Source organism: Megalobrama amblycephala, linkage group LG3, assembly GCF_018812025.1.
Source record: "Megalobrama amblycephala isolate DHTTF-2021 linkage group LG3, ASM1881202v1, whole genome shotgun sequence".
Taxonomy (NCBI): domain Eukaryota; kingdom Metazoa; phylum Chordata; class Actinopteri; order Cypriniformes; family Xenocyprididae; genus Megalobrama; species Megalobrama amblycephala.
Genome location: NC_063046.1, coordinates 35893384 through 35906101, shown reverse-complemented (window position 1 = coordinate 35906101; position 12718 = coordinate 35893384). Strand labels below are relative to the sequence as shown.

Genomic DNA, 12718 nt, shown 5'->3' with positions numbered 1-12718 from the left:
TCTAACCAAACTACAACATGAACGAGAAGCATTGTGAGAACGAGTGAAGGAGATGGACTGAATAAAAATGCACACTTTCTCTGACAGTAGATGGTGCTTATGGAAAGGCAGAAATAATGTGGTTGCCTTGGTTACCCATAAACCAAACAGGCAACTTTCTGTTTCTGACACCTGCTTGTCACAGAGAAGTCAGTACTTCTGTTTGATGTTTTCAGGTTTTTATATTTTCTATGGTTTTTATCAAACACCACCAAATACTTTAGATTTAATATTTATTTTCAAACATTGGTTTGCATTTAAAACATTTTTACAATTTAATCTGGACTAAAACGCCATATATCTAAAAATGTTCTGATTCTTTGTTATTGTTACTTTATACTACGTTGCTGTTGAATGCTTGAATCTGATAGGTTGTTCTAAGGTGTGCAATTCTTTTCAGGGAAACGCATGGCTAAAGTAGTTCCAGGCAGTTCTTGACTATATTGCAGTTCCATATCACTTCACCAAATGATTTCAAAGGTCCTTACAGCCTACAACAGCAAAAGAACCAAAAGCCACAACAACACCAACCAAGCAAATAAATGTAGTAAACAACTGAATAAAAACTTCAAATTATTTCCATGTTTTTTTGCCACAAAATTAAGTTTTAGTATGTACAGAAAGCACAAAGTCTTTCTCCCGCTCTCTCTCCCACTTAAATGCATACACATACAGTAAAAACATACACTCTCTCTAATAATTGCATTAATAACTGAATTAGTCTGCTCAAGCCTCTGTTACTAGCTCTGAAATGATATTAGCAATGGAGGCGTGGGATGAGATGTATACGAAATTAGTTTCACACACAAGAGCATTGTAAGGACAAAAAACTGATAAATGTTTTAAAAATATTATATTATTTTCTAATTATTAGAAAATAATGCACCCCCAAGGTGTAACTCTGCTTCACGTTGTAGCCGCATTACCACCTTGGGTGTGCATTATTTTCTAATAATTCAATGACCCGTCATCAATTATTCCTTGTATTTTTTTTTTTTTTTTTTTTGGCACTTTTATAATTAAAGGCACAGTATAACATTTTAAATGAAAATATCCAAAAACCACAAGAACAATGTTATAAATTTTGTTGACGTGTGTACTTAAATTATCCCAAATGTTTCCAACAATGTTTATATCCAGAGAAATCAGGACATGGACCATGGACATGGACCATGTAGGTGCGTCGACTGTCACTGACGTCATATCTACAATACAGTCAATTACCAGTTTTACTTTTATAGACACCATTGAAACAATAAACATGCTTTGATATATTGTGTTTTATTAGACAGGTGAGCAACTGTTTGGATATATTTATCCACAAACAGATCATTATTATACAGCTCAACACAGTTAGTATTAAAGGTGCCCTAGAATTAAAAATTGAATTTACCTTGGCATAGTTGAATAACAAGAGTTCAGTACATGGAAAAGACATACAGTGAGTCTCAAACACCATTGTTTCCTCCTTCTTATGTAAATCACATTTGTTTAAAAGACCTCCGAAGAACAGGCGAATCTCAGCATAACAGCGACTGTTACCTAACATTCGGGATCATTAATATGTACGCCCCCAATATTTGCATATACCAGCTCATGTTCAAGGCATTAGACAAGGGCAGCCAGTATTAACGTCTGGATCTGTGCACAGCTGAATCATCAGACTAGGTAAGCAAGCAAGAACAATAAAAATGGCAGATGGAGCAATAATAACTGACATGATCCATGATAACATGATATTTTTAGTGATATTTGTAAATTGTCTTTCTAAATGTTTCGTTAGCATGTTGCTAATGTACTGTTAAATGTGGTTACTACCATCGTTACCTAAGTTACCATCGTTTCTTACTGTATTCACGGAGACAAGACTGTTATTATTTTTATTTTTAAACACTTGCAGTCTGTATAATTCATAAACACAACTTCATTCTTTATAAATCTCTCCAACAGTGTGTAATGTTAGCTTTAGCAACGGAGCACTATCAAACTCATTCAGAATCAAATGTAAACATCCAAATAAATACTGTACTTACGCGATTAGACCTGCTGCATGACGAACACTTTGTAAAGATCCATTTTGAGGGTTATATTAGCTGTGTGAACTTTGTTTATGCTGTTTAAGGCAAGCGCGAGCTCCGGAGACGGGGAGCACGGGAATTTAAAGCCGCAGCCTGAATCAGCGCATATTTAATGATGTCCCAAAATAGGCAGTTAAAAAAATGAATAAAAAAAAAAATCTATGGGGTATTTTGAGCTGAAACTTCACAGAAACGTTCAGGGGACACCTTAGACTTATATTACATGTTTTGAAAACACGTTCTACGGCACCTTTAATGTTTGAATTGTTTCTTGATTTACCGCGAGTACCATGTTTTACCACGCGTCAAAGACAACACTGTTTTGTCAAATGGCTAACATACCATAATCAGAAAGAGATTTCTCCATCATACATTTTAAAATGAATTGCATGTCATTTAGCAACAGTAATTTAATCATCCAGCTTTTAATAATATGATATTCTAATATTCTAGATTGCTTTCCATAGGCGAGGTGAAAACAACAACTCCCATGATTCCACAGTCATTCACGGCATCAAGTTACGCCTTTGTTTTGAATAAGTGACCTCTAGTGGTTTTAATTACATATCCTGCCAGCTTGTTTAATAACAGGGGCTGCCATCATGTCTATGATGGAAACCCCTGCTCAAAACCCCTTCATTTTTTAAATTTATTTTTATTTTTTTAAACGTTTACTTTTAACATTTAAATGCAATTAAAACAATGCACAAAATATATAAAAAAATATTTTTGTTGTATGAAAAAAGTAATTTAACTTGTTTATTTATCGAATCCTTCATCATTGTTCTCTCTTGTCTTACAGCAATGAACAGCTTTCTTATCTTTGCCCGGCGGACAGACATCAGAATGATTTCTTTGGACATCCCATACTTTGCTGATGTTGTCCTGGCAGTCAGTGCGTCTATGAAGAACACGATTGCCATTGGAGTTGATGCTGTAGAAGGTACAAGGAAATTCTCAATATATAGACACTTTGGCATATAATGCAAGGGAAAATCATTGTGAAAATTGTCATGCTCCTACAGGTAAAGTGTACTGGTCAGACAGTACATTAAAGAAAATCAGCAGAGCCAATATCAATGGTACAGAACATGAGGACATTATTTCAACTGGTAAGGGACCATAATAAATTTACAGTTACCCTCAAAACTACTTAAAGTAATAGTATTAAATTCCTTTTACCCAGTCTCTCAAATTTTCATTCATTTGAGGTGTTTTCTCTCTCTTTCAGGTCTAATGACCACAGATGGTCTGGCAGTGGATTCAGTGGGCAGAAAAATCTACTGGACAGACACCGGGACAAACCGCATTGAGGTTGCTAATCTCAATGGCTCCATGAGAAAAGTGCTTGTGTGGCAGAACCTGGACAGCCCTCGTGCTATCGCCCTGTTCCATGAGATGGGGTAAATGTTTTGCCCTGCACTGTTTTGACTCCAAACAATTCATTTCAGGCCATATCTTTTATCAAAGATAGACTTTATAAATGTCCTTTCCTTAAATAGGATGATATACGTGTTATTCACAATGTGTGAAAAAGAAGTATACTTTAGTACTCATTACTTAAAAAGAATTTTCTTAAATGCAAACTGAATGTGATGTTTAATGGCAATTAAATGAAAATGTATTATAGTTGAAATTTATATTAAATGCAATTAGCTGAAATTTAGTGTGCAGTTATACCCACTTTTTTCCTAATTACTTATATTTATGGTAAACTAAAATATACTTTAATGTTATATCTATTGAAACGTATGTCATGTTGTATTGAAAATGTATACCATGTATTTAAATATTTGTAATTACACATTTGTAAAGAAGTTGCAATTTAGTTAATTTAAAACATGTTAACAATAAATGTAATATTGATTAACACACTACAGTTAAAATTATATAGTACTTTACATGTGCTTGTTAGTCAATACATCAAATTAAGTGCTTTAAAGTACTGCAAAAAAAGATTAAAGCAATGATTTTAAAAAATGCACTTTAAAGTAAAACTTTTAATTTGACATTGTTACGAAGTGCACTTTTTAAAAGTGTACTTAACTGTGTTAAGAAACAGTCATGAAACTCTAGTCTTTAATTACACTTAAGTGGCATTTTATTTCATAAATGTATTATCTGCATGTGAAGTTTGTAGGAATATACTTTCAAGATTTAAAGTACAATACAAGTTCATATTCAATAAAATTATGCACTTTTTTCCACAAGGGTAGAACTGAATGAATGAACTAATGAGTGATATCTTTGCAGGTGGTATTTCTAATAACTTTATTATATTCTGGTTCTGAAAGCATTTGTTTGGACAAAATTCTTCCCTTTTTTCTGGATCCATATTTCCAAAAGATGGAGAGACTGTAAATAATTAAATGCCAATGTTTTGAATTATACTTGCATATAGATGACCTTCAAGCTAATCAACAGACTAAAACTAAAATTTTCATTTTAAGCCAGCTGCAAAAAAAAACTCTTAATTTAAGAAAACCCCTCACTGATTATAACTATGGGTTTTCTTAAATTAAGATGTTTTTCTGCAGCTAGGCACAGGCACAGTATGTGATGATTAATAATATAAAATCTGCTTCCAGGTACATGTACTGGACCGACTGGGGTGAACATGCCAAGCTGGAGCGCTCCAGTATGGATGGTTCAGATCGTGTAGTTCTGATAAATAATAATCTCGGCTGGCCTAATGGACTGGCCATAGACAAAGCTGGTTCACAACTGCTCTGGGCTGATGCACATACTGAGGTTAGTGTCTCCTAGAAATGATACACACGTTTCTGCGTGAGTTTTTTTAGTTCAGAACGACTTGAACGTCAGGTAGTGTTTGATCCTCAGTCATTTAGTTTATGAAGCCCTTTGTTTTAAAATTGCTCAAAATTTAACTCTGTAAAGCCTGACATATGAAATAATAGTCAGAAATATTACATTTTTTATGGAGAAGCTTATGAACCTTTACTCTATATATATATATATATATATATATATATATATATATATATATATATATATATATATATATATATATATATATATATATATATATATATATATATATATATAAATGTAAGTATCATAAATGATGCATCATGCATTTATGGCTTATACACTATGATATAGGAGAATGTGGAAAATTCACTTTTATTCAGAGTCCCAGACTGAGCAAAAATATGCAATTGGGTGCAGTTGTGGATATTTATATAAACAGAAAGTAAGATGAAATTCTGATAGCAATGGAAATCAATGAGCTCTTTATAACAATTTATAAAACTGTTAGTTCCTGTCCTTGATTCTATTCACGATAAAACAGTTATGACCATTTCACCCAACGGTTCTGTGTATCACTACACAACATCCATAGCATCCACTCTTAGCAATGTAAACTGTATGTTCTCAATTGATATTGTTCATTGAAGCTTACTGTGTTATGGAGAAGAGTGTTGTGAGAAAAAGATAGAGTGAGCGAGTTTATTACCTGCATTCAGAGTTAGCATTTTCCTTCAGGTCAGTCCTATGTTCATAATAAAAAATCTGCTTAAATGTCTGATGTATCATCTTGTCCTTTTAACATTTTTTAACATTTAACGTGACTGACAGCACTAGTCAAAGCATTTGTCAGTTGAGTTTTGTTCTGTTTTCAAAACAATCCAGTCTTTTCAAAATAAAAGTCTTCGCTACTGACTGACACATTCATAAAGACAGTCTTTGCCGCCATCTAATGGCATGAAAATGAAACTTCTGTTGCTGTTCACGGTCAGGGACTATTTTTTCTGGCGGAAGGAAGGCTTTTAGAAAAAGTTTACTTCATGAAAGTTGCATTGATACATATTTCTGGCTTTAATATTTATATTGTGTGGTAACCATTTTATAAAAGCAATAAGGTACTCGAGGCTAGTACTCTATCGTGAATAAGTTCGCTTCGCGTCGTGCCTAACGACGCCCTTCAGCCGTGACTTATTCATGATACAGCACAGCATCTCGTACCTTATTGCTTACATAACACAGATTGTGTACAAAAGGATTTTTAGCTAAGTGTTAATTGTGTTCATTTAGAGGTCTTAGAAATTTACATATTAAATATGATGCAGTAGGCTTTATAGGGTTAAAGGTCATGTAGTCTATTGCAGCTTTTTGTGTAACACCTTTACAGGTGTTTCCCTACAGGAAAATGAAAAGAATTAAATGCTGGTTGAATTAAATAAAACAATCTAATCTATTTTTTAACCATTAGAGGATAGAAGCAGCTGATCTTAATGGTTCAAACCGGAGGACCCTGGTGTCTCCTGTGCAGCATCCGTATGGCCTCACTCTGTTGGGGCCACATATGTACTGGACCGACTGGCAGAGCCGCAGTATTCATAGAGCAGACAAGGGAACTGGAGCAAACACCATCACAGTCCGCTCCAACTTACCTGGTCTCATGGACATACAGGCTGTTGACCGTGCAAAACCTTTGGGTAAGTTATAAAGTACAGTATTGTTTTATTTATTTATTTATTTATTTATTGTCATTTTCATTCTTTAAGCCTTTCACATTGTACTACAGCAAATAGCCTTCATGTTTCAAAAGAACAAAAGACATGAAATATAATTTTCAGCCATTTTCAGAACCTAAATTTCTGTTTTGTAACCAGTCTTGTCATGAACTGAAGCTATGAATAAATGTTAATCAATAATTGAAATAAAGCTGAAATAAAATATAATTAGATTTATAATAAATAAATAAAATTAGAAATATAATATTATAAATTATAGCTAAATAAAAAATTAAAAATTAAATAAAATTTAAAAATGGAAATAAAAAATTACATAAAATTACTATTAATAAAACAAATTAAAATGAAAACTGAAAGTGTATAAATAAATATCATAATAGTATATAAGTAATATTAAATAACAGTAAAACAAAACTGTGTGCGTGTGTGTCAGTACACTCACTTTTGTTACAGAAGGTGTCTGCTAAATGTAATGTAACCATTAACCACCTGAACCTTTATATTCGTTTTCCAGTAAATAATTACAGCAATGAGCTTAAAGTACTTAAATAGTCGGTAATTGGTGAATAATGTTGTGCAGTTCAAGGCTTATCTGAGCTTGGCATATAATAATACAAAAATTATTTTACTTTCTGGCATAATCGTCTTTCCTGTTCCTTCAGGCTTCAATAAATGTGGCAGGAGAAATGGCGGCTGCACTCACCTGTGTCTTCCTCGGCATAATGTGACGTCTTGTGCGTGTCCCACGGGTATTCTGCTGAAAAGTGATGGAAGATCATGTGACAGTTTGCCTGAAACATACCTACTGTTTTCGAATCGCATCAGTGTTCGACGAATCTCTTTAGACACTAATGACCATACAGATGTGTACGTTCCTGTGCCCGAGTTGCATAATGTTATTTCGCTGGACTATGACAGCGTGGAAAGGAAACTGTACTATACAGATGTGTCACTGGATGTTATCAGGTATGATGTCTAATACTAAAATTAATCATTAGTCTTGAAATACTGTAGTAGTGGCATGTTATCATTTATCCTGCTTTTTACTGCAAGATTTTTACTGCAAGTTTTAAAAATGTCTACTCTGGCATTTTCTTCTATTTTAAATACAATATGTTGTTAAGCTCTCTTATATTATTTACAAAATATTTCATTGTATTCAGACGGGTAAATTTAGATGGCAGCAATATGGAAACTGTGATCAGTCATGGTCTGAAGACCACTGATGGACTTGCTGTTGACTGGGTCGCCCGCAACATGTACTGGACAGACACTGGCCGCAATACCATTGAAGTGGCTCACTTAGATGGTACATCTCGGAAAGTTCTGGTGAATAACAGTCTGGATGAACCAAGAGCCATTGCTGTGTTTCCTAGCAAAGGGTGAGAATGGCAAACATATTATCATTTACTTCCAGTTGTATTGATTTTTGGATTTCTTTGTTTACATTTAGGACCCTGGTATACTCACAGTGAAGTTCTTTTTCATTCTTCGCTTAAGGGTAAAAAGAGGTTTGAAATACATGACCAGCAGTATACTGTTAACAAACATCCCTATGTCGCCCACACTGCTAAGATCGGTGTTTAGATGAATACAGTTGTGGCCAGAATTATTAGACCCCTTCATAAATATGATCAAAGATGACTCTAAAAATAAATCTGCATTGTTTATCCTTTTGATCTTTAATTCATAAAATTAGCAAAAATCTAACCTTTCATTGAAGGAAAAGAATAGAAAGTGGGGGGGAAATAACATTATGAAATAAATGTTTTTCTCCAAAACACGTTGCCCACAATTATTAGCACCCTTTTATTCAATACTTTTTGCAACCTCCTTTTGCCAAGAGAACAGCTCTGAGTCTTCTTCTATAATGCCTGATGAGTTTGGAGAACACCTGACAAGAGATCAGAGACCATTCCTCCATACAGAATCTCTCCAGATCCTTCAGATTCCAGCTCCATGATGGTGCTTCTTCTCTTCAGTTCACTTCACTCATTTTCTTTAGGGTTCAGGTCAGGGGACTGGGATGGCCATGGCAGAAGCTTCATTTTGTGCTCAGTGACACATTTTTGTGTTGGTTTTGATGTTTGTTTTGGATCATTGTCCCGACTGATGATCCAACCACAGCCCATTATAAGATTTCTAGCAGAAGCGGTCAGGTTTTGATTTTTTTATCTGTTGGTATTTGATAGAATCCATGATACAATGTATCTGAACAAGTTGTCCAGGACCTCCAGTACAAAAATAGGCCCACAACATTAAAGATCCAGCAGTATATTTAACCGTGGACATGGAGCACTTTTTATCCATGTGTGCACCAAACCCATCTGGTGGGTTTGCTGCCAAAAAGCTATTTTTTTAGTTTCATCTGACCATAGAAGCTCATCCCGTTTGAAGATCCAGTCATGTCTGACAACTGAATATGTTGGAGATTGTTTCTGGATGAGAGCAGAGGATTTTTCTTGAAACCCTCCCGAACAACTTGTGGGGATGTAGGTGCTTTTGATAATTTTTTTTAGGCTTTCTGAGATTCAAGACTCAACTAATCTCTGCAATTCTCCAGCTGTGGTCCTTGGAGAGTCTTTGGCCCCTTAAACATTCCTCCTCACTGCGCATTAGGATGATTTATACACACGTCCTCTTCCAGGCAGATTTGTAACATCTTTAGTTGATTGGAACTTCTTAATTATTGCCCTGATAGTGGAAATGGGGATTTTCAATGCTTCAGCTATTTTCTTACAGCCACTTTCTATTTTGTGAAGCTCGACAATCATTTGCTACACATCATAACTATATTCTTTGGTTTTACTCATTGTGATGAATGATTAAGGGAATTTGGCCTTTGTGTTTCCTCATGTTTATATTCCTGTGGAACAGGAAGTCATGGCTGGACAATTTCATGTTCATGATCACCCCGGTGAGCTAAAAAAATTAAAATATGAATGGGAATATACTTCAGAGATATTTTACTCATAAAAAATTCTAGGGGTGCTAATAATTGTGGGCAACGTGTTTTGGAGAAAAACATTTATTTCTTAATGTTATTTTCCCCCCACTTTCAATTCTTTTCCTTCAATGAAAGGTTAGATTTTTGCTAATTTTATGAATTAAAGATCAAAAGGATAAACAATGCAGATTTATTTTTAGAGTCATCTCTGATCATATTTAGGAAGGGGTCTAATAATTCTGGCCACAACTGTATGCAAATATTAGGGGTGTAACGGTACACAAACATGGCGGTTCGGGACGTACCTCGGGACGTCACTATTCGGTACAGCAGGGGGGAGAAAACTAAACATAGAATTGCTTCTTTTTTCTTCTTTTTTATTAAACAGTGGTTTATTGAACAAATTGTGTCTCTCTCTTTAAATAAATTCAATTAAAATGAACATTTTCTGAAGGATAAAAATAAATATCTCAGCTAATGCTGTAAACTATATACAGGGAGCCCTTTCTTTCACATTACTGTAATATTAAAGGTTACAGTTAACAACAGAGCCAAACTATCAAATTCAGTTGCTATTTATTTTTAGATGTAATAATTAACACTCAAATAAAAAAAAGGAAATTGCACATAAGGCAGATTTTTCATTAACTTCTAAATCTAATTGTAAAATTATTTTTGAATTATTTTTCTGCTCCATTTTTGAAATATGATAATTTCCACAGTTACTGTCATAACTTGTTTTCATGACAAATTTATTTCAACATATATTACACACTACTAAGAGGTAAAGTAAATACAATGAATATATAAGCTAATATAGTGCATATATTTAGTGAAATGCTCCCCTCCCTAGAGTCCATTTCTCTTGTGAACTAACATGCTGTGGACACTAAATGACTTGCCTGAGGTAAATGTAATGCTTCATGAGATATTATTCTCAAGCTGTTTTACTGATGTCTTTCCGCAGTTGAAACACTGGTTGAGAGATCACATGTAAACATCTATGCATAGGTCTTCTTCTGCGCTTTTTCCTCTTGTGGCGGTTAGCAAACAGTGTTGCATTACCACGCGCACCCCCTTCTGGATTGGAATGTGGATCATCTGGGACTGACTGTATGCACTGAACCGTGACGTCTGTAACGTGATGATTCGAAAGGAATACAATGTACCGTTACACCCCCAGTAAATATGTACTGTGTGCTTTCCTCTCAATAACAAAATAAACACACAACAAAAATGACAGTTAAGAAAGAATCTGATCATAGTGATGTGAACTTGTTTACACAGGCTTTGCAATTCAGCACTCCAGTCAAGTCAGGTTTATTTATATAGCATTTTATATAATAGAATCAAGCAGCTTTACAGTATTAAACATGAAAAAACAGTGTCAGTGTCACTTTCAATTACAATTACAACAGTGACACCCACAGGTGAAGTTACAGCAGGAGTCATGCTTCCCTTTCCTCTCCTAGGAATCCATAGAAAATCATTAGACCCCCGGCATGCAGTGGGTTTTGTGGGGGGTAATTGAGAATGAATGGGGGAAAGTCACATGAGAGTAGGCAATGTCTCCGTCGTGCTATGATTGAATGTAATTGGTTATGATTGGTTTGTGTGATAAACCCCGCCTCTTGTTGACGTGCGCGTTCCGCGCGTCGGTTTGAATAAACAAATGATGGCGTCAATGGGAAGACTAATTGAAAAGTAAGTAAACAGATCACCCAGTTAGATATCACCGCTTTATGTCACGTCAAAATAAAAATTGAAATGGACTGAAAGCATGATGACTGCGGGGGTTTTTAGTGCAATCAGCTTGGTAAAATTAAAAATACATCTTTGTGTCTGTGACAGACGGTGTTTACGGAGCATGACTGATGATCCAAAATAGCCTAAGTTGATATTAAAAAGAAATTTCAGAACACCACTGCACGCCACTGCCACAGACCAATGGTAGTTTGAAAGCGTTTCCTTTTATGGAAAGTTCACTTTGGCAAGTTATTATGAACTCCTGAAATGAACAACAAACTAACTTCGTTTTGGCCTAATTTTGTTCGAAATGACTTCACATTTGAAGTATATTGGGGCCTTGGTGCATATGGCTGATAGTGTCATCCAAAGCAACTTATATTGCATTGAAGGTACACAATTTATCAATTTATGCATTCCCTGGAAATCGAACCCATGACCTTGGCGTTGCTAGTGGAATGCTCTATTGTTGGAAAGAGAAAATGAGAAATGTCGATGTTATTAAATCCTGAAAAGTATCTAAACCCCTTAGTCTAATTCTAAACCATTTTACCCAGTGTCTGTATTTTCTATGTATTTTGTATATGTAGAACAGTGGTATGTAAGCTTACTATATATATTCAATATGTGTGTGTGTGTGTGTGTGTGTGTGTATATATATATATATATATATATATATATATATATATATATATATATATATATATATATATATATATATATATATAGTAAATATATATATATATATATATATAGTAAATATATATATATAGTATATAGTAGTGTGTGTGTATATATATATATATATATATATATATATATATATATATATATATATATATATATATATATATATATATATGTAGTAAATATATATATAGTATATAGTAGTGTGTGTGTGTGTGTATATATATATATATATATATATATATATATAGTAAACTTCCATAATGGTTAATTTTCTTTAGTTATTTTGTCTACAGGTAGTTGAATCTAGAATAAAATAATGCAGTAAGATTGCATTTATTTGAATGAGAGAGAGAGAGAGAGAGAGAGAGAAGGTAATTACTATATATAGGTACTATATTATTACTAATGAATGCATTTCATCATTTTATTCTTTGGCAAGGTTCTTGTTCTGGACAGATTGGGGTCATATCGCAAAGATCGAGCGAGCATATCTGGATGGCACAGACAGAAAAGTCCTCATTAACACCGATCTGGGATGGCCAAATGGCTTGACACTGGACTATGACACTCGCAGGTAAAAGAGGAGGATTCATTAAGAAGAGTAGAGAGCTATATATAATGATAATCACAATAATGATTTTGTTGAAAGCTGGCATACATGTACATGTATAAAATGGACACAGTTTGGTAATTTATGGGAGTGACAGTTGTATTCTATG

The 12718-nt window shown here is 34.2% G+C and overlaps 1 protein-coding gene across 1 annotated transcript in view; it reads left to right on the top strand.

Moving 5' to 3' along the window:
* lrp4 (low density lipoprotein receptor-related protein 4) overlaps positions 1–12718 on the top strand; it is a 127446-nt gene that overhangs the window by 102149 nt on the left and 12579 nt on the right. Inside the window, 8 exon segments of the mRNA XM_048185291.1 lie at positions 2920–3060; positions 3143–3229; positions 3349–3520; positions 4706–4868; positions 6352–6577; positions 7279–7582; positions 7780–7998; positions 12439–12573. Coding sequence (XP_048041248.1) covers positions 2920–3060; positions 3143–3229; positions 3349–3520; positions 4706–4868; positions 6352–6577; positions 7279–7582; positions 7780–7998; positions 12439–12573 — 1447 coding nt within the window.